This window comes from Pungitius pungitius, chromosome 2 (assembly GCF_949316345.1).
Source record: "Pungitius pungitius chromosome 2, fPunPun2.1, whole genome shotgun sequence".
Lineage (NCBI taxonomy): Eukaryota > Metazoa > Chordata > Actinopteri > Perciformes > Gasterosteidae > Pungitius > Pungitius pungitius.
The window spans coordinates 18,121,377-18,139,799 of record NC_084901.1 but is presented as its reverse complement, the minus strand read 5'-3'; the positions used below and the strand labels follow the sequence as shown (position 1 = coordinate 18,139,799).

General features: G+C 46.8%; 1 protein-coding gene across 1 annotated transcript; it reads right to left on the bottom strand.

Moving 5' to 3' along the window:
* Window positions 1-205: 205 nt before the first annotated feature.
* atg2a (autophagy related 2A) lies at window positions 206-17,972 on the bottom strand. The gene is made up of 42 exons (XM_037460457.2): window positions 17,385-17,972; window positions 16,838-17,000; window positions 16,212-16,361; window positions 15,910-16,012; window positions 14,386-14,530; window positions 13,802-14,119; window positions 13,569-13,668; window positions 12,986-13,150; window positions 12,577-12,707; window positions 12,244-12,322; window positions 11,903-12,152; window positions 11,647-11,788; window positions 11,375-11,473; window positions 10,968-11,123; window positions 10,381-10,654; window positions 9,788-9,860; window positions 9,454-9,622; window positions 9,220-9,362; window positions 8,999-9,108; window positions 8,659-8,816; window positions 8,414-8,546; window positions 8,103-8,287; window positions 7,920-8,000; window positions 7,511-7,617; window positions 7,330-7,422; window positions 7,118-7,188; window positions 6,682-6,758; window positions 6,013-6,183; window positions 5,552-5,678; window positions 5,161-5,384; window positions 4,814-5,043; window positions 4,595-4,730; window positions 4,177-4,398; window positions 3,899-4,000; window positions 3,714-3,798; window positions 3,405-3,558; window positions 3,200-3,269; window positions 2,976-3,058; window positions 2,748-2,869; window positions 2,493-2,647; window positions 2,220-2,378; window positions 206-1,872 (listed from the first exon to the last, which is right to left on the bottom strand). Exons 1-42 carry the CDS (start codon window positions 17,553-17,555, stop codon window positions 1,636-1,638), a joined length of 6,123 nt encoding a protein of 2,040 aa, XP_037316354.2. The 5' UTR covers window positions 17,556-17,972; the 3' UTR covers window positions 206-1,635.
* Between the last annotated feature and the right edge of the window lie 451 nt (window positions 17,973-18,423).

Here is an 18,423-nt window from a genome sequence, read left to right as displayed (position 1 = left end):
TTCAGTCTAATTTACGACTTATTTCACAGCCGTTTTAATATATTGTTACACCTTTTGGGGTAATATTTCCAATAATCAGCATCTCGATTAAATATCCTATTTATTCCTTCAGTCTTATTAAAACTTTTAAACTATGACACACAACCCCTCTTGTTCATATAATATTGAACATGATTGAAATGGTAGGTTGATATTTGTTATTTAAGTCAGGCAAAGATTTTTATGAATCAGATTTTTTATTTTTTGTATTAATTTTGTATATTCATCCTCTTTGTATTATACAAGTCATTCATACAGTTTATGATATAGTAATTACACACAAGAGATGTAACCGGCTTCAACCTGTCACCCTCACAGACGAGCACCGTGCTCGCGCACAAACATTCTCTATCTCTCACTCACACACACACACACTCACACACACACACAATAATAATTAGATAAAAATGCAAAACCCATTTTTTCATCCTCCGTTTTCACAAGATTCCCATCCACTCAAAGCTGATTTTGAAAACGAGTATGACAATACTTCATGTTTTAACAATAAAAAACATAAAAAGAAACATAAAAAATGCAGGAAGGCAACTATAGAAAAGGGCAAAGCGATTCTGAAGACAGAGTGAGTTCATTCAGATCCCAGTCTAACTCTTCATGGAAACAGAAGCACAAATGAGCTGTATTGCAAGAGGAACCACTGGCTGACATCTGGATGTTTTACTGTGAGTTGCAGACGTTGGACGTCCAACTCAGCAAAGCTTTAAAGGATCCAATGTGCTACAGAGTTTAGAGGCTTCGTCTAATCTGTATCACTACTTAGTCGGCATACTTCTTCGGGTATGTATCCATTCGAGCCAGAATGTGGAATACTTGTACAGTAGCGGAAGGCGATACACGCAAATTCAAAAGGGCACTCGGCAGGGTTTATGGCACGAAAGACTGCGCTGCGAGCAGCAGGTGCACAGTGGGACAAAGCTGTACCAGTGACAAGGTGTCGTGAGGTTGGATTGAAATCCATCCAGAGGGGTTGGCAGAGGACACTTCATTTACATATTCTCCCAAGTCCCAAGTCTCTCCAGCTTCACTGGACAACAAATAGACGAATGCTTGAGTCACATCATAAGTCATTTCATCACATACGGCACCCAAAACCCGTTATGAATGTGAATTAGAATACAGAGAAAGAAGGAAAGCTCACACTCCTCTTGCTTGTACTTCTGTCCACAGATTTGAGATAAAGCTGAAATCCATACTTACAATTATGATACATTTTCAACAAGCAAATTCAGAGTACACAAAGTGCCCACAATCCTTGGTTTGACTGAAATGAAGCCAGTGATATGTTTGCACAGACGTTATATAGAATCTGCAGACTGCTGTATTACAAGAGGGGAAGAATCCTGAATGCAAAACAGAAAGCATTGAATCTGGTGAAGTCTGTAGGACAGAACCTCGTAAAACAACTGCAGTAGTCGTTCCTCAGTGCTTTGTTTTTGCATCGCAGCTCATTAGTCCATCCACACATGCAGATTCAAACCCTGGATTCGCTCCCTTAACTAAGACGTCTCTAAATCATTACTCACGCACACAGACACACACGCTCTCTCTCTCTTTCTCACAGAAAAAAAAAGGTCATCATTATTCTTGACCATCGTCTGTGCGCCACTTCAGGAAATCCTCCTTGCGGGCGTCGGGTTTGATCTGGTTCCGCATGCCGCCGAGCAGATTGGAAGTGGCCTCGGAGGCCACTATTAACGGTCGGACCACAGTGGGCGGGATCTGCCGCAGGACGCCGCCCACAGCGCCGGGCAGACCTTTCTGTTCGTGGCCGCGGGATGCCACATCGCACAAGGTCTGAGCCGTATCAATCACTCCCTGGAGGGCAGAGGGAGAGGTTACTCAAAATATACTGTGTTTTACTATATTTGCACTCACAAACCCCAGCGATCCGGTTGTCCAGGAAACACTTTATCAATTGATCTATTAATTGTTTGCTCCAAAAAAATGGTTACAATTAGGTCCCAGGACCAAAATTTCAGAATCAGAAAATAAATCAAATCAATTTTCAATCATTTGACTCAATCGCCTTATTTTATACAACCTGTTTACAAACACATATGATCTTTCCTTTCAAACTCCGGCTGTGTCACACAGATGCTCATGTTACATGTTCTTTGTTTAGAAGGATTTATAATCCGTTGAGAGGACATTTGTGGACTCACCTCTCTGACGGTGTCGTAAGCCTTGGCCACACCTTCTCGGAGGTCTGCGGGCTGAGCAGCTCTGCGGGGCCGGCTGGGGGGAGCCCGGCCCTCAGTGATGGCAAAGCGGTTCAGAGGCGGCGTTGGAGACAGAATGTCGTACACCGTCTCTGCCGTGGCCTGTAACAGACGCAGGCCGACATCAGGTCGTACTAAAGGGCCCCGCTAAACCTAAAAACCATTCAACAGACACAGTCGTGACCCACACTGAAAGACCCTCAACTGACAGAGTACCTGTATGGCCTGCACCAGCCGGTTGCTGAGCTCCAGAGCCGCTGAAGCTGTGGAGGTGCCGAAGGATGCTGCCCCCCTCTGGAGACCTCGAATAATGCGTCCATCCTTTCTATACTGCTCGATGGGCAACCAGAACAGGTCCCTCACTCCATGAACTGGAGAGACACAAAGAGATAGAAAAGAGGGATGAAATAAAAACAAACCCAAAGATGAAACAGGATGAAGAAGATGTTGTTCGGGGAAGTGAAGACTCACACAGCTGGACAACTGAGTGCATGGGACCGACACCTCCCAGAATTCCCGGCAGCTGGTTCTTCCTGATGTCCGTCAGCCACTCTGTGACGGCGTACTGGATCACTTTGTCCACTCCGAGGAGACTAGCCAGGGTTTTAGAAGACAGAGTAAGAAACTAGCAACTGAAAACTGGTTTGCATTTCAAACATGTTGATCCGGTCTCAAATGACTTTGTCTTTGGACGTCTACCCGTGTCTACAGCACAGCCTCTTCAGCTTCAACTCGGAACAGTTTAGTTGGGCCAGACCGATCAGAATCCCTGCAAACGTTCCCTGAAGGACGGAGGGAGTGTCAAAAGTCAGCCTAGACAATCATTTGCCAGATCACATACACAAAAATCCAAAAAACACAGAGATTGTGTTTGGTGTTTGGTAACGCTTAGTGACGAATGAGCTGTTTGAGCGATTCCTCACCTGTTCAATGACGACATGTTTGCCTTGATAGTCCAGCCAGATAGGCACTTCAGAGGTGAATCGGAACTCCCTGAAATAGCATTGGTAGCATCATACCATTAACATCAGACAAACTGCGAATACCTTTCAAAAACAAGGGTTATTTGTTAGCTTATGTGTTACAAACACATAAGCTTAACTTTCTGTTTATGCGGGGCCAACGTACCGGAAGTAGATTGGCTGGTCGGAGGAAGAGGTGGAACCGGCAGAAGAGGAGCTCTTCTCGCTGTAGGTAGTTTCTACAGAAGCTGTGAGGTCCGGACCCAGACCGGCGGCGGACTCCACCTCCTCTGAGGCCTTCTGGGAGGTGTCTGCCTTCACTGAAAAATATATATTCACCAGATCAAATTTAGACAGGGTCAAATGTAAAAAAATGTCAAACATTAACTACAGAAGCCCATAATAATAGTTTTGAAGTCAATTAATGAAATGGGCAACAAAGACTAAAACAAAAAATAGTTAAAAGGTAGCGCACCTTCAGTAGCAGGGTCCACAGGCAGGTAAGGGTTAACAAAGGAAGCTAGATTACTGAAATAGTCCTTCAAGAAAAATAGTGCATCCTGAACGAGGGACAGAAAAAAGCCTGGTTAGGTGTGGAAGTAGTTGCCGCTTGTATGCGTCTCAGGACTGAAGCCCTCTCAGAAGAGCTTTGGCCTTTACCTGGTCGATGTTCAGTCGTAGAGGCAGCAGGCTGACTCGCAGACAGCACTCGGGGCCCCCGAGGCCAGACTCTGGACAAACTTGCAGCGCCTTCACCGTTAGCTACGAAAAAGAAAACTCCCACTTAAAATGTGTAGAGCCGAGTCGTCCTGATAGAAACAACGGTTTGGTCTCACTACAGAGACTCCGAAAATCTATCATTTACTAAGTTAATAAATCAATCAGGTCTCCCTGTGTCCGCCCTCCTTGCCCCTGTCCCTCCTTCTCAGCTGTCTCACCATGTTGGAGTGGGCTCTCCGAGGCATGCTCTCGCTGGTGTAGAGGTAGAGGAATTTGTTGAGCTGTGAGGAGGCCAGTCGGTCTCGAACCTCCAACTCCTGGACGATGAACACCTGTCTGGAGAGAGGCTGCTCGCCGTCGGGGCCGACACCGACCGCCACTGGCACTTCTCCACCCGGCCCCGCCACCGCCACTTGATAGGACTCGTGCTGGAAGGACACCTGCATCACAACAGGGGGGATGTGTTGAAAGAGATGGTGTTTAAATATGTTTCGGTGGGTGCTGGTGAAGCTGCAGACAGACAAAGGGAAACGCTAGCATGGCCCCATCCAAAAGGGGAACAAAGTCTGCCTAAGAGAGTGGTATGGATTTTTTTCACAAGGAATATGGAAGTCATGTGTATACATGCATATATACCTTGGTCAGCTGGATCTCCATCAGCAGCGTATGCTGCCGCCCGCTGCCTCCAGCCCAGCGCCACGAGTTCTGGGGACGAGAAGGAGCAACAGAGCGAGACGGGGACCCACGAACACCAGCAGGAACTGAGCGAGCCCTACGGGGAGGGGAGCAGAGAGTAAGCAGCGACCAGTGAAAGGCTCTCGTATTGATGAACAAACCAGATTTGTCTACGGTTACCGGTTTGCGTGCTGGGCATGTACGGACATGGGCTTGCCGCCGAAGTCCTTCCCCCCGTAGAGATGCCAGACCACAGAGATCTCCCGCAGAACCACCCTGCTCTGGGGCACTGGGAAGCGGCTGGGCGCTCTGAGCAGGTCTGAGCTCCCTCGAGGGCGTGAGAAGTGACTCTCCTTCACCCTGATGGGCCCCTGAGCGAACACCGTCACCACGGGCTCCCCGTCCCTGGGCTGTAACAAATGCCACATGTGGACGTTTTGCAAGTAAGCATATATACCGCTTATAAGGAGTCCTGCTATGAGGAAGTGAGCCGACGGGGACCAGAAAGGAAAAGCAGAGGGACTCACGAGAATGCCCATCCCGGGAGCCTCCAAGATGCAAAAGTCATCGTTGTCGGTGGAGCCCTCGGAGCCTTCATCAGACATCATGTCTGCCTGTGCCTCTGTTGCCATGGCAACAAGTCCTTCAAGCTCAGAGTCCTCACTTTGCAGCACGGTGGGTGTGCGCTTGGAAGCTTCACCGGGGAACAAATAAACAGAGACCGGAGAGCCTCTCAGCATGGAAGGGGAACCTTCACAAAAAAAATGCACACCGCAATGTACGTGGCTTAGGGAAACCAATTATGCATCATGCCACAGACCTCCTGATACACACAAGCAAACCTGCCATAGCAAGATTTCACTCAGCCGTATCCGGTTTGGATGTTGAGTTGTGTATAAAATGAATACCCTTCCGTACCTGGATCCAAACCCTCTTCTTGCTGGCTCTTCTCCGTGTCGATTAAGGCATCTGCCAGGTCATACTGGTTGATCTCTGCGGTTTCCGCCGCAGGGCAGGGCAGCAACGCCGCAGGACTTTCTGACAGCTAACAAGGCAGAATATTACAGTAGAAGATTAAACAAATATACAGAATCTTTACACAACTTGTACTTACTACCTCTACTTACTACTAAACAGCGCATTATAAATTGGCCTGTTGATCTCTGTTGCTCTTGGGTTTCTACATTTATTTTCATTTAAGTAAAAGTTATTTTTGCACCGCATAAAAAAGGTAAAATGTAGTATAATAAACATTCTCTTAATCCTCATGAGTAAATCCAGGAAGTTCCAGCATAAACTTGAAGTGCTTCACTAAACTGAGGCCATTTTTCACTTCTTTTAAATTCACAAAAATCTCCAATTAAAAATGATGGTCTTACTGGTAATTTCTGGCCGGCGATTTCAGTGGGTGAGGTGTGTCGCGGTGGGGGGTGCAGGTCGCCCTGGGAGACCAGGTACTGCAGCACATTAACCAGGGCAGCGCAGGAATCTGCACAGGTATGAACGTGAACCACATTGTTGGAGCAACGGAGCTCGAAGAGGGGCTGAGACTGCAGAGAGAGGAACCAGAGGAGGCCCATTTGAACATTTAAAGGGTGTCACAGAGAGAGTTGTGATGCAAGAGGAGGGATGAACTAACACTCAATAAGAATGCACCATAATGCTATGAATCAAAAGATTAGACAATGGAAATGCAAATACAAAACATTGCTTCATAACCGACTTTAAGCTAAACTTCCTCACATTTGTACACATTGCTACTGATTGGTTGAAAGGGCAGCTGCATCTTTGCTGTTGGACCACATGTTTACCGGCGCCTGTTTGTTTTTGGTTCCATATCCAACTGAAAAGTAATTCTAGTCGGGGTTTTTTGTCCGGAGCTATAATTATAATAAAACTTCATTATGGTTAAACAAATATTTATAAACACAAGGTCAAGGCCATGCTTATGGCTTCAGAAGGGTATTTAGCTAAATGATAGTGTTTTGTTTATGTTCACATTGTCTCTGGAGGGGTGAGCTTCATGTGAACAGATGGCGAGCACTCACCAGCTTGCCTGGGTCGCTGCCTTTCCAAGTGGTGATGGCGAGCTCCAGCAGGTCAATGTCCAGAACACACACATAGTCTGTGTCACACAAAGATAGAGTGCAGCTCATTTTGAGTCTTTATTTACATCATTAGTATTAACTTCTGTATGATCTCTAGTATAAGACGTCACTAGTTGTAAGAGGACCTCCTTTGGAATTTTTTTTCGTCTTCTAATGTTGACTCAGCTTGACAACGCCTCTAACAAACATACATGCCTGTAACAAACATCCTGACTATTTAAACAAGTTACAGGAACTTCTCTGAAGTGGTGGCTGACTGACCCTAACGGACAGAATACGACCGGACATGAAGAAACTCGCTAACGAGATTAAATAAACAACCAAATCCAACACTCCGTAACATCAACAACCTCCCTCTCTGAAAAAAACTCCTCACCTCTCCTCAGGTCCACGGTGTCAGTCTCACATTTGTCAGAGAGGTAGAGAGCAGAGTCATCCAGGATGAATCTGAACACAACAAAAGCACACATCAGACAAAGGTTTTACACGCTTAGTCTGCAGCTCGAATTTCAGAAATATTATTATTGTTTCAACTATTTAAATATTTGGTTTGTTGTGTAATTGAATAGACATCTTGATGTTCAGTACCTGAGGTGGAAGGTGGCGGTGTCTACGATGATGTTACTGGACAGAGAGAAGGACTCTGCTGTGAACAACACGCGCAGAGGCAGATACAGAGGTCTGGCAAACAGAAAAGCAGAAGATGAGGGTGGAGAAAAAAAGAAAAAGTATCATGTAAATGTACATTTACCACAGCATTATGAAATACCTGTAGTCGACAGCACAGGTAGCGAGGTGTGTGTGGAGAACAGTGATGACGGCAGGCGCTGTGTATCCCAGAATGGGATCATCAATCACATCCAGGAAGTCGACCAGCTGGAACAAACTAACAGACTCAGCTGGCAAACAACAACCATTTTTTATTCATCCACCTGAATTGATTTCAGTGTGGAAGCAGGCTTTTTGTTTTGTGCGTGACCCAAAGGGTTTAAATGGAAAAGGAGACAGAACCAATTGTGACCGCTATTATTATTATTGAATCATCCTTCATCAGCTACGACGTAGTACTGTACACTGCTTTTAATCTCTCGGGATAAAGCGCTGGGGATTTAGAACTGGTGGGCTACCAGCAGTCGACATCAGAGAAGACGTCTTTACTTCCTTGCACTGCGTCTCACCTGCTCATGCCAGCTGTGATTAGTCTGCGCCACGTAATGTCGCATGGTGGCACCGTGAAGTCGAAGGGCAACTAGGAACTCCTGCATGAAGAAACGGAGACAAACGTTGGCTCGTGTCGAAGCGGCGCCAGCAGCTCAATCCGGCGTTCAATGGGACCTGGGGCCGTTCCCCCCGGGACGTACCTTAACACTCCTCTGTGGGTCCAGTGTGACTTTGATGGCTGTGGACAACATCTGCAGCCCGCCCTCCTTGCCGCTCACACTGCTCACCCCCACCTCTGTAGGGTAGATGGTGGGGTCCAAGTGCTTCGGGGGGGAGAAGTTGGGCATCTCCAACCGCTGTGGAATGGGGGCGTCTTTCACTACAGCTGCAGTGGTGAAGTAAAAAGAAATGATGAGCCAGCGCAAACATCAACACTTAGCCTCGAGTGCATTCCAACATCATTTTAGAAGGAAAATATATATTATGTTGCCACAGAAATTAAAAAGTGCACCTCGATGGTAGAGCTCCACTCGTCTGCTCTCTATACACAGGAAATTGAGATTGGGGTCGTTCTGGTGCTGTGCCACACTGAATATCTTCCCCCCATCCAGGTCGAGCACAATTTCCCCGTGACTCTGGTCCTCCTGGATCAATGAGAACGACAAGTTTAAAAAACCCCAAAAAGAAATAGCAACTTAATTGCTAATGGATCGAGCCGTAGCTGCTTCATTAAGATGCGGCAGCCTCACGGCTCACCTTCTTGTCGGTTCGGGCTTGCAGACGGCCTTTGCCGATAATCACAGAGAGGGAGAGGAGGCTGAGGTTGTGGTTGGGGCGAGGAGCCGACTGTTGCGTCTTTCCAGAGGACTCACTGGCCATAAAGAAGTTAGGCTCGTCTTCTTCTGAATCCGAGTCTACGGCCGTAAGAAGACAGAGGAAAACACATGTGGTCTGTTTGACTTCACTAACGGAGGGAGAAGAATCCCGATAGAACACACACACAAAACCTAATTTATTAATGAAAGACGATTTTGATCGTTTCTATTATAAATACTCGATCCACGTGTTGTTTTCCCACTAAGGCCCTCACACTCACCCAGTCTAAAGGCAGACTTGCAGAGCTGGAACTCGTCGTGATGGCGGCTGTGGTTGGGGCTGTGGGCTGAGGGGGGAGGAGGCTCCCACATCAGCAGATCATTATTGATCCTTATGGACAAACGAGTGGGTAAGCGAAGATCATTTATAACATTTTAAAATAACCGTTTGGATACCTGATAAATGTATCTTAGAAAAGAGCCTGTGCTTCTGGCGACGTACCTGTTGTAGAAGCTCTGGAAGGCCTGTTTGCTGGGAAGGAGGATGTAGGCCAGCGGCAGGTTGATGTCCACTGCACACTGGCACTGAGCGACGCACTGCGCCTGAAACTGACGCATCTCCTCTGGGTCGGCTGGAATCACCATCTACCACGAGAAAGGAGGGACGAGTTCGGTGTGGGATCTTAATGAGATGCACGATGAATAGAACGGTGTTTTTTCCGGTGCATCAGCACACCTCCTCAGTCTCAAACATGGTGCGGTTGGAGGAGAACGGGGAGCTGGTTTTGTCGTTGATTTCACAGTGACTTTCGAAGAAGGCGGACCCCAGGTCGCTGATGAGGTTCACCCCGTCCAGACCTGCAGCCGGGCCCTGAGTTTCTCCTCCTCGCACACACACGGATATCCTGCCAACAGAGACACAAGAGTAATACAAGTAATGCTGGCTTGTGGTAAAGTACATTATAACACTATTTTTGTGCAGTAACAATGTCTTATTTCTACTGGAGAGCTTCTTTGCTGTAAAGTGGTTATTTCAAGAAGATTGTGATCCCATAGTCAAAACTACTAACCTTGGAAGAGAGTCGCGGTTCTTCTTTACTCTGATACAGGGGAAAGAGCCGCCTTCCCAGCCCTCGTAGGACCCTGTTCAGACACAACTCATCAGTCTTCAGTCTGCTTTTTGCATTGCTTATCTGCTGCTGAATATAAATAGTTGCTTTTACAGCTTTGAACAATGTATTGTGTGCCCTAGCAAAGACATTTTTAAAGATCCACCATTATGAATTGGCGGTAATTGTAAAACCAATGCCACTACAAAGAGCAACAACCGCTACTTCCACTCTCTATAAGAGGTTAACGTTACTCATAGAAAGTAATTAATGGCACCGTGTTTCTTCTCTAAAAGTCAAATGTTAATTCTTGCTTTGCTCCCATGTCAGTTCTAAACTGGAGGCCTGCCGCCAACCATCTACTGTAGGAATCCCCCCGGCTACAGATAAGTACATCACACAAACCCACAAACATCCCAACTGTCGTTTTAAGTCACTCGACAGGGAAAACGACGCACAGGGGATCAGCTAGAGAGCCTATGTTGAGCAAAGAGCATCGGTCATTATACTCGTTATAACCAACGGCTGCGGTTCAGCGTTGCGCGTGTTCCCACCGTGCAGGTCGCTGAACGAGGCCTCCAGCAGCTGGGTGAGACACGGAGCCCACGGCTGTCCCGGAGCGGTCTGCTCGCTCTGGAGGTCCGGGGCCTCCTGGTGCTTTAGCTCCAGCTGGCACAGCTCGAGCACCAGCGTCTCCTGCCGCACCGCCCTCTGGGTCGGAGGTCGACGCACAGGGAGGGGCCTGAGGTCGGGTATGGGGAAACGAAGCCTGAGGACGGCGTGGGGGGAGAGGAGGGTGAAGGAGGAGCACAGCTCGGTGCTCTGGGTCTGAGGAGAGAAGAGCGGGTTCAGTTGTAGTCGTCACTGCCGAAGCTCCACCAGATGCTCGAGAAAAAACAAAAAAAGTATTTATTTGGTTCTTGTGTGTGTCAGCAGCAATACGTTTGGTCAGATTACCCTTTTAAAGACTTTACCAAAGAGATGCATCTATTTTTTTGTGTTCGTCGTAGAAGTTTGATCCATCACTTCAGTTCTTTCAGGTATTTGTATTAATTAGGTCACCTACAATTGCACTAGCTAGCAGAATTCGGTCTTTGTGTAACAAGGCCTCTATGATGAGTCTATGTTTGTGGGGTTCCACCTGCATGGGTCCAGGTCCAGCTGTCTGCGTGGGACAGTAGCTGAAAGCTTTGCTCAACTTCCCAAGGCGACTGAGGATGTCCAGGTCCAGCTCGGTGCTCAGTTCTGCCAGCTCCACCCGCACCACACTGTCCCGCCGCACCACCCGCTGTCTACCCTGCCAGCACACACACACAAACACACACAGGTGTTAAAGGATAGACTGATATATCAGTTCATTTGATACCCCAGATTGATGGTCATGTGGAGTCCAAAAGGTTTTTAAATTATTTAAAATAGGGTGTCACATCTTTCAGGATCAACGTTACATCAAAAGGAATATTAGGTAACTTTCTAACTACAGGAGTATCACAAGGAACACGCTTATGTGTTCTTTGTGTTTTGAGAGGTTTTTTTTTGCGTGCGTACTTTCCGCAGGTGTTTTTCCGTGAGGCTGTAGTGTAGTTGGGCACATGGTCTGGCTGCAGCTCCAACTGTGAACATACCAGCTTTCTGGAACTGAAGCAACTGAAAAGAGACACAATGTCCAGTTTAAAGTAACTTCAGTCTGAAACATATTTCACAATTCCAGGGAGGTTTTTTTAAGTCGCTCTATGACAATCGTTACGGCTCTCCCAAACATGTATGTCATTGGTTTTACGTCTCAAAGTGGGACCACACAGACATTGACATTTTCCTACCTCACTGTACTGAGGCTTTCCGTCCTCCAAGAGGAACTCTATCAGTTCCAGTCTGCTGAAGGAAAGGTCAGAGGTCACAGCCCGACTGTGGCCTCTGCCGCTGCGCATTTCGCAAGCGACCTGCACTGCGGCGCTGGTCACTCTATGAGAGAAAGTTTATTGTATTTGATATACTACACGGCCAAAATAAGTACATTACAATCTGTAATCAAGTGACAACGCGCCAAAGACAAAATGCACATCTGCGTTTTTCTACCTGAGGTGGGAGTGTGGGCAGGCCTTGGCAAAGCCGTCTCTCAGATGGCGAAAGTCTCGCTCACTAAACATGCTGTCCTTGAAGAAGGCCAGCTCCCGGAAGAACACCTGAGACACCTGAGCCAATGAGGCGGCTCCGTGGGGCTCGGAGGGCGGGTCCTCCTGCAGAAGGGTTAGGGTGAGCCCGCCGAGACTCAGACGCAACAAAGCGTCCGGCTTCAGCTGCTCCGACTGGCCGCTGTGTGAGCGTCCTGCAACGGAGAGAAGGAGAGTTCTTTGGGAAAATTCTGGCAAGAAAGTCAAACTTTTGTTTAATGTGGTAAGAAAGCGCAGCGATTTCACCTCTGGTCCGGCCGCTCGACTGGGGCAGACTCGACAGGGCGCCTGCTACGGGATACCTCCTGGGACCGTTCCCCATGCCCTGCAGGGGAAAGTCAAAGTCGATGTCAGACTACTATGTGATTTGATCGTCACATTTACATGCGAGGAAAGAGAGAGCTCACTTCACGTGCAAAGACCTGCAAGCCATTTGTATTTTAGAAAAAACAGAAGATTCATTTAAAATATAAATACTGATGCTACTGATGATTTTTATATTTTAGTAATATTAAAACCACCAACACCCAAATTGATAATTTAGGAATTTAAACACACAGACACACACGTAGGCTGTACCTGTGTGAAGCTGGCCATACTGTGTGTGGAGTGTGTGGATGACTCCATGTCACTGTCTGACAACTCGCTGCCGGAGCGTACAGACGTCGCGCTACTGGTCATTCCACCAGGACCCATGGAGAAAAACATTTCTGCAGGTAATATTAATCATACATTAATGAGTAAAGCGCTTCTCTTGTGTGGCAATGTGCAACTTGTGTGTTTACATACTGGCGAAAGACTGTATACTTAATAATGCTGTAACATGATATACTGAATAAATGCTGGATCGCTATTTTAAATGAGGGGATATTTTTATGCGGAGTAGCTGACATGGTAAGAAACTAGATGGTTCTAGGGGCAGGCCGGCTGAGGTTGTGATGCCTCTCAGACGATTAGAACTGAACCTTTTTGCAGTTGCACTGTGTACCTCCATTGTCCAGGGCGGTGACGAAGGGCTCCAGGTCGGGTTCGGTCTCCCACTCCGTGTCTCTGGGACTGGAGCCCAGCTGCTTACTGAGGTCCTGCTCGATCATACGCAGGTCGTCTGAGTCCAACGGACGACTGAGCGCGCCGCCAAATTTATTATCGGTCTCTGGGGAGAAAGGGAAAGAGAAACAGATTGATGATTGTGTTTGTGACAGAGAGGTGGAGTGTAACAGTTATGAAGTGTTAAGAGCAGCTTGTGACCAACACAGGTCTCTTTTTTGTTCTATTCTATATTCTATATATTTTTTGAGTGCATCCAAGTATCAATTGTACATTTTAATCATCACAAATAAAGGAGATAAAACCATTTCTTATACCGTTTTGCGGACAGAAAATTACATTAAATTCTTAAGTCTATTGTATTATAACACACGCTTTAACCTGACGTCACAGAGGAGCGTGACACAGATCCAGGAGGAGTTAAAGCACCACACGGCATTCCACATTCAGTATTCAGTGGCCAGAGGCAAGCGTAACCCAGGTGATTGGTGCATGTTTTTCACACGGTGTGTGTTCCACTGTACCGGTGTCTATGCAGAGGGCCGCCAGCAGGTCTGTCAGGTGGGTAATTTGATTTGGAGACAGCAGCATGTGGACACAGCCCACCTTCCCATCCAACTCCAGCTGAAGAACAGGGAAGAAGAGATAGAGAAGTCAAAAGGATATTGCATGTACTAATGCGTCGATGTTACAGTATGCACACACGAGCAGATACCCTCATTCCCATCTACAGACACACACAAGACCACACACAAACCTTTGGTCCAGGCAGCATGTCGTTCTGTTTAATTTTGACGGTGGTCTCTATGAAACCGGAGCAGCTCCCTATGAGCAGCGGCTGAGACGGAGAGCGGGGAGGGGATTTCAAAGGCTTTGCCTCTTCCTCCTCCTCTGCTTCATCGTCATCACCATCTTCTTTTTCCTCCTCCTCCTCCTCCTCCACCTCATCCTCTTCATCCTCCTCCTCCTCTTCTTCTTCATCCTCATCCTCCTCGTCCTCCTCCTCCTCTCCTACTTCTTCTCCTTCTCCTTCACTTGCCATTGCCGATACAGGGTGATCTTTCTCATGGGAACCCTGAGAAATGAGAAGATATATTTGAGCATTTCTGGTTGTAAATTCTAGTTTCAGTTTGATAAATGTATATTTTGATATTTTCTTCCAGAATGAAACAAAATGTGTTTTTACGTTAAAAAAGACATTCTTCCATTGTTGGCGGGCTTTATTTTGTATTATCCTAGTAATACGTGAATAGGCAAATAAATACCTTACATACATAAATGAGTGTGAAAGAAATCAAAGATTACACATTGAGAGTAGTTAGCGGTTCAAGTCTCCATCACCTGCGCGGTGCCGGTGCTGTCGTAGAACAGCTGGACGGCGCTCAGCTGGAGGATCTTGTGCAGGAAGGCGGGTGGCTGGTGGATGTCAACAGGCACGGTAGTGTGGCTGGCTGGATCCCGCACCGCCTCGTCAAAGTACTCCAGTCTGGAGAACGTGCAAACAAACACACTCATTAGTTAGGGCCCATTATTGGTTTACGGTGATTTCTATTCTGAGAAACGTTACCAATTGTAAGGCACTCAATGGTTTTAATAATGAATATACCTGGTTTTAATAATAGAATACTGATCGGTCAGTGGATTTTAGGTGATTGAATAGCCTCTTGTTTAATAAACACTGTCTCGCTACAATCTTCAGTTCTCCTTTTAAAAATCAGGCATTTGGGATGACAGGGCCTTCTGGTCACTGACCCAATATCAACAGAGCCACCCTGAGCAGATCTGTCAATAAGCCACACAAACATGAGTCCACCAGTGTCGCAGTAACACACAATCGAAAATGTCACAGCAGTCATGGGACATGTGGCACCGGTGAAAAGAAGCACAGAAAACCATTAACCTGGTGACTGAATAAGTGGGTATTTGGGAATGATTGAAAACTAGCTTGGTTACCGTGAAATGCAGTTTTACCTTTATTAACGCTAGCACGTGAGCAAATCAAATCATTGAGAACATAATTGCTTTCAAAGGCTGCTCGCACAAGGCTCTCCACAGCTCTCCACTCCCCTGTCATCCCATACTGACAAAACCTTGAGAACAGCCTGCAGATATTTGCAGATAAAAGCCCCTTAAGGTGGACGACCTTAAGGGGTCAATACTGACCCCGTTTAAAACAAGCTTCACACTGAGGCGGTTTGAAAACACAAGGAGAGCAACTTCATAAGTGAGCAGGGATGTCCCTCCTCATCGGCTGATGAGCAGAGAAAAGATGACATATTATTCCTGGCTTCCATTATACTTTCCCTCTCCTGTGACTGATTACAGAAACATGAAAAACAACAAAAGAGCAAAACTGGAGCCGTGGCTGTAAATCTGGATGCTTTTACTCGTACGACAGAGAAGATTTAGGGGGTTATGCTGAACACTGTGTCGCAGCTCCTCCTCTGAGGCTTTCTTTGTTTACAAAACATTTCTTCAGCTGCAGCATGTGCTTCATCGCTCAACAAGGTCCGCACTGCTTGAAGACTAGCTCACACCCATACTTTGACAAAGAAGACAACTGTAAAAGTGTTTCTCACTTGTTGTAACAGAGAATTAATGAAGGAATGCATTTTGTTTTCAGAGGCGAGAATCAAGGATACAAACATACACAGCCGGCGTACATCAGTGGTATCTGTAGAATATCTGCAACTTATAAAAAACTTTAGATGTTTTAATGCTCTGATCAGACCTAAAAAAACACCGGTGACAGAGCAGGAACAAGAGAGGTTTCTCAAATACAAAATAAAAGACAAATTTCAGTCATCCATGAAATAGTCATCTCATTCTCCTTTGCTAAAGTGAGTCTTGTGGAGGGAGACATACCGTTTGATGTGCACCTCTAAGGCAACGCCTGTTTCCAGGTCCAGGGGCTGGTGCTCGATGCGAACGATAGTGTCTATGAAGGTGACTTTAATGCGACGAAGGACTGCAAACACACAGATGAGATGAGAGACATGCAAAGGTTCATCAGCACTGACCTTTCAAATCATCTCTTAGCGTCTGATCAGATTGTTTAGATAATTTGGGAAAATAATGGGCAGATAGTTACCGTAGGGAAACTGATGTTTGCATGTTCGCGCTGTCGGCTCGACACAAAGGTGAGAACGCACACAGCTTCGACTCACCTGTCTCAATGGTTTGGGCAAACATCTCAAGCCCCTCCAGCTGGGCAGGCGGCTCCTCGGACGCCTCGGGGGGGTCCTTCAGGCACTCCTGAGCCAGCTGCATGCTGGAGGTCATGCTCGATGACCAGCCTTGGGAGTCCCAACCCCCACCTGAGAACAGACAAAATCACTGAGAATTCAGACATGGAGTAAGTGTGTATTTGTGCACTGAAATGTGAGGATTTGCTATTATTAATGGACTTTTGGAACTGTTTGAATAGAATTGAATGGAGCCAGTCCTCGTTACAAAACGACGGGCAGTGTGAAATGTATCTGCCGGCTGGCTCTGGATGTACGCTCTATGTTATTGTCTGTATTTCAGACACTGTATGTCTCCAAGACAAATTTCCTTTGAGATAATTCAAATTTATAAATCTACAGTTATAGATTATTTACTAAAGCACTTTAATATCAGATCATACCAAATAGATACTCATTCATAACATTAACAAGAGCTGGTCATTTTGGGTTGCAGCAGTAAAAGAACCAATTAATCTTTACAATAATCATCATTCAGGACCAAAACAGGTAGGTCTTGATGCCAGTTTAGTGTCCCAGGTGGGAGACTTGTTTTGGGGGAAACTCACTGGTTCGGTACTTGGGTCGACATGTTATCTGAAGACCAGAAACCTCTAAGGTGCAGTGATCCGTCAGTAGAGCTTGCCAGGGGATGGTCACCACTATGCTGCTCACAAAGCCATCCACTATCTCCAGAGGAGCCCCGAGGGTCTCCAAGAGCTCATTGACCGCCTGGAGGAGAGAGGACGAGGTCAATAAGAACGAGAAAGGGACAGACATGTCAACAAATGGCTCCTCACTGTGTGTAGACTTATCGTGTACTTGTAAGGGGGGAGGGGGGCGGTTGGATCTATTCTGAATGTGAAAGACACAGTGGAAAGGTGCACTTAATTAATCTGCTGACACGGTGATGTGTTTCCTAGAACTGGAATTCTTCGAAGAAATGCGAGCCAGGCGCCGGGCACGACGTTTGAGATTGTTGTTGTACTCGAGTGCTGGTTGCGAAACCGCCACCAAACACACACACACACACACACACACACACACACACACACACAGCGGGACTCGCTGAGTTGACAGACACCTATTTAAAATAAACGTACAATAACAACTCACCCAGACGTCGAGGTTGATCTCCTTGATGACACCGCTGCCGTTGTAGAGGTCCAAGCCGAGCTGGTCCAGGCTCAGGCGCTCTTGCAGAAAGTGGCCGAGGTAGTGCTGCAGGAGGTACCGACAGGCCCGCTTCTTGATGGAGCCGGGCCAGGGGAAGAGCCAGCGAGACATGGGGCCGCGGGGAGCGGGGAGAGGGAGCGACGAGCCGGCGGAGGAGAACGAGTGAGACTGCGGCCCGCCGGCAACTGCATAACAGACTGGAGCCGAAGTGTGCGAAACACGGGGAATGAGCCGCGGCTAGCTACCGCAGGGGGCTACGGAAGGAAGGAGGGGGGTAGACCGCGACTGTAGCGTTATAGTTCTCCCCAAAGCAGTGCCGCAAAAAAGCTTGAAAACCCCGTTGTCAGGACCGACGGGACTCGCCCGCTAGTCGACGGGACGTTTCTCCGGCCGTTCGAGGCCGTCTCGGCTCATAGTTTCGGTACGTGTGTGTCGAATTGGAGCCGCAGGTTCCGCTGTTGCGTGTCTCTTGTTTCAGGGTTGTTTATTGTTATCGTTTGCCAACTGATGGTATGGGGAACGTAACTTACGTGCGTCACGCGTCATCGTGACGTCAGACAAAACCCCGGAAGAGACACACGACACCATCTTTGTAAGGATATTTGTGCATAGAAAATCGGATCAATATTTCACCTGATCGAGGTTTATGATTTACTATAATTCATTTTTTAGATTTAAATAATGTTGCAACATGGTGGTATTCAATATGTATATTTAATTTAAAGCTATTGAATTTGTCCAATGTCAATACTAGGGAGCTTTAATTCTTCTGTTTATATACACTCACCGGCCACTTTATTAGGTACACCTGTCCAACTGCTCGTTAACACTTAATTTCTAAGCAGCCAATCACATGGCGGCAACTCAGTGCATTTAGGCATGTAGACATTGTCAAGACAATCTCCTGCAGTTCAAACCGAGCATCAGTATGGGGAAGAAAGGTGATTTGAGTGACTTTGAACGTGGCATGATTGTTGGT

Bases quoted from the DNA above. Each gene is read 5' to 3' on its own strand.
- atg2a (XM_037460457.2), bottom strand. From the start codon at position 17,555: ATGTCTCGCTGGCTCTTCCCCTGGCCCGGCTCCATCAAGAAGCGGGCC. The intron at 12,323-12,576 runs GTACAGCCTACG...TTTCCCCTGCAG, and splicing joins GTATGGCCAGCTTCACACAG to GGCATGGGGAACGGTCCCAG. The intron at 6,759-7,117 runs GTGAGGAGTTTT...TGTGTGACACAG, and splicing joins CACCGTGGACCTGAGGAGAG to ACTATGTGTGTGTTCTGGAC.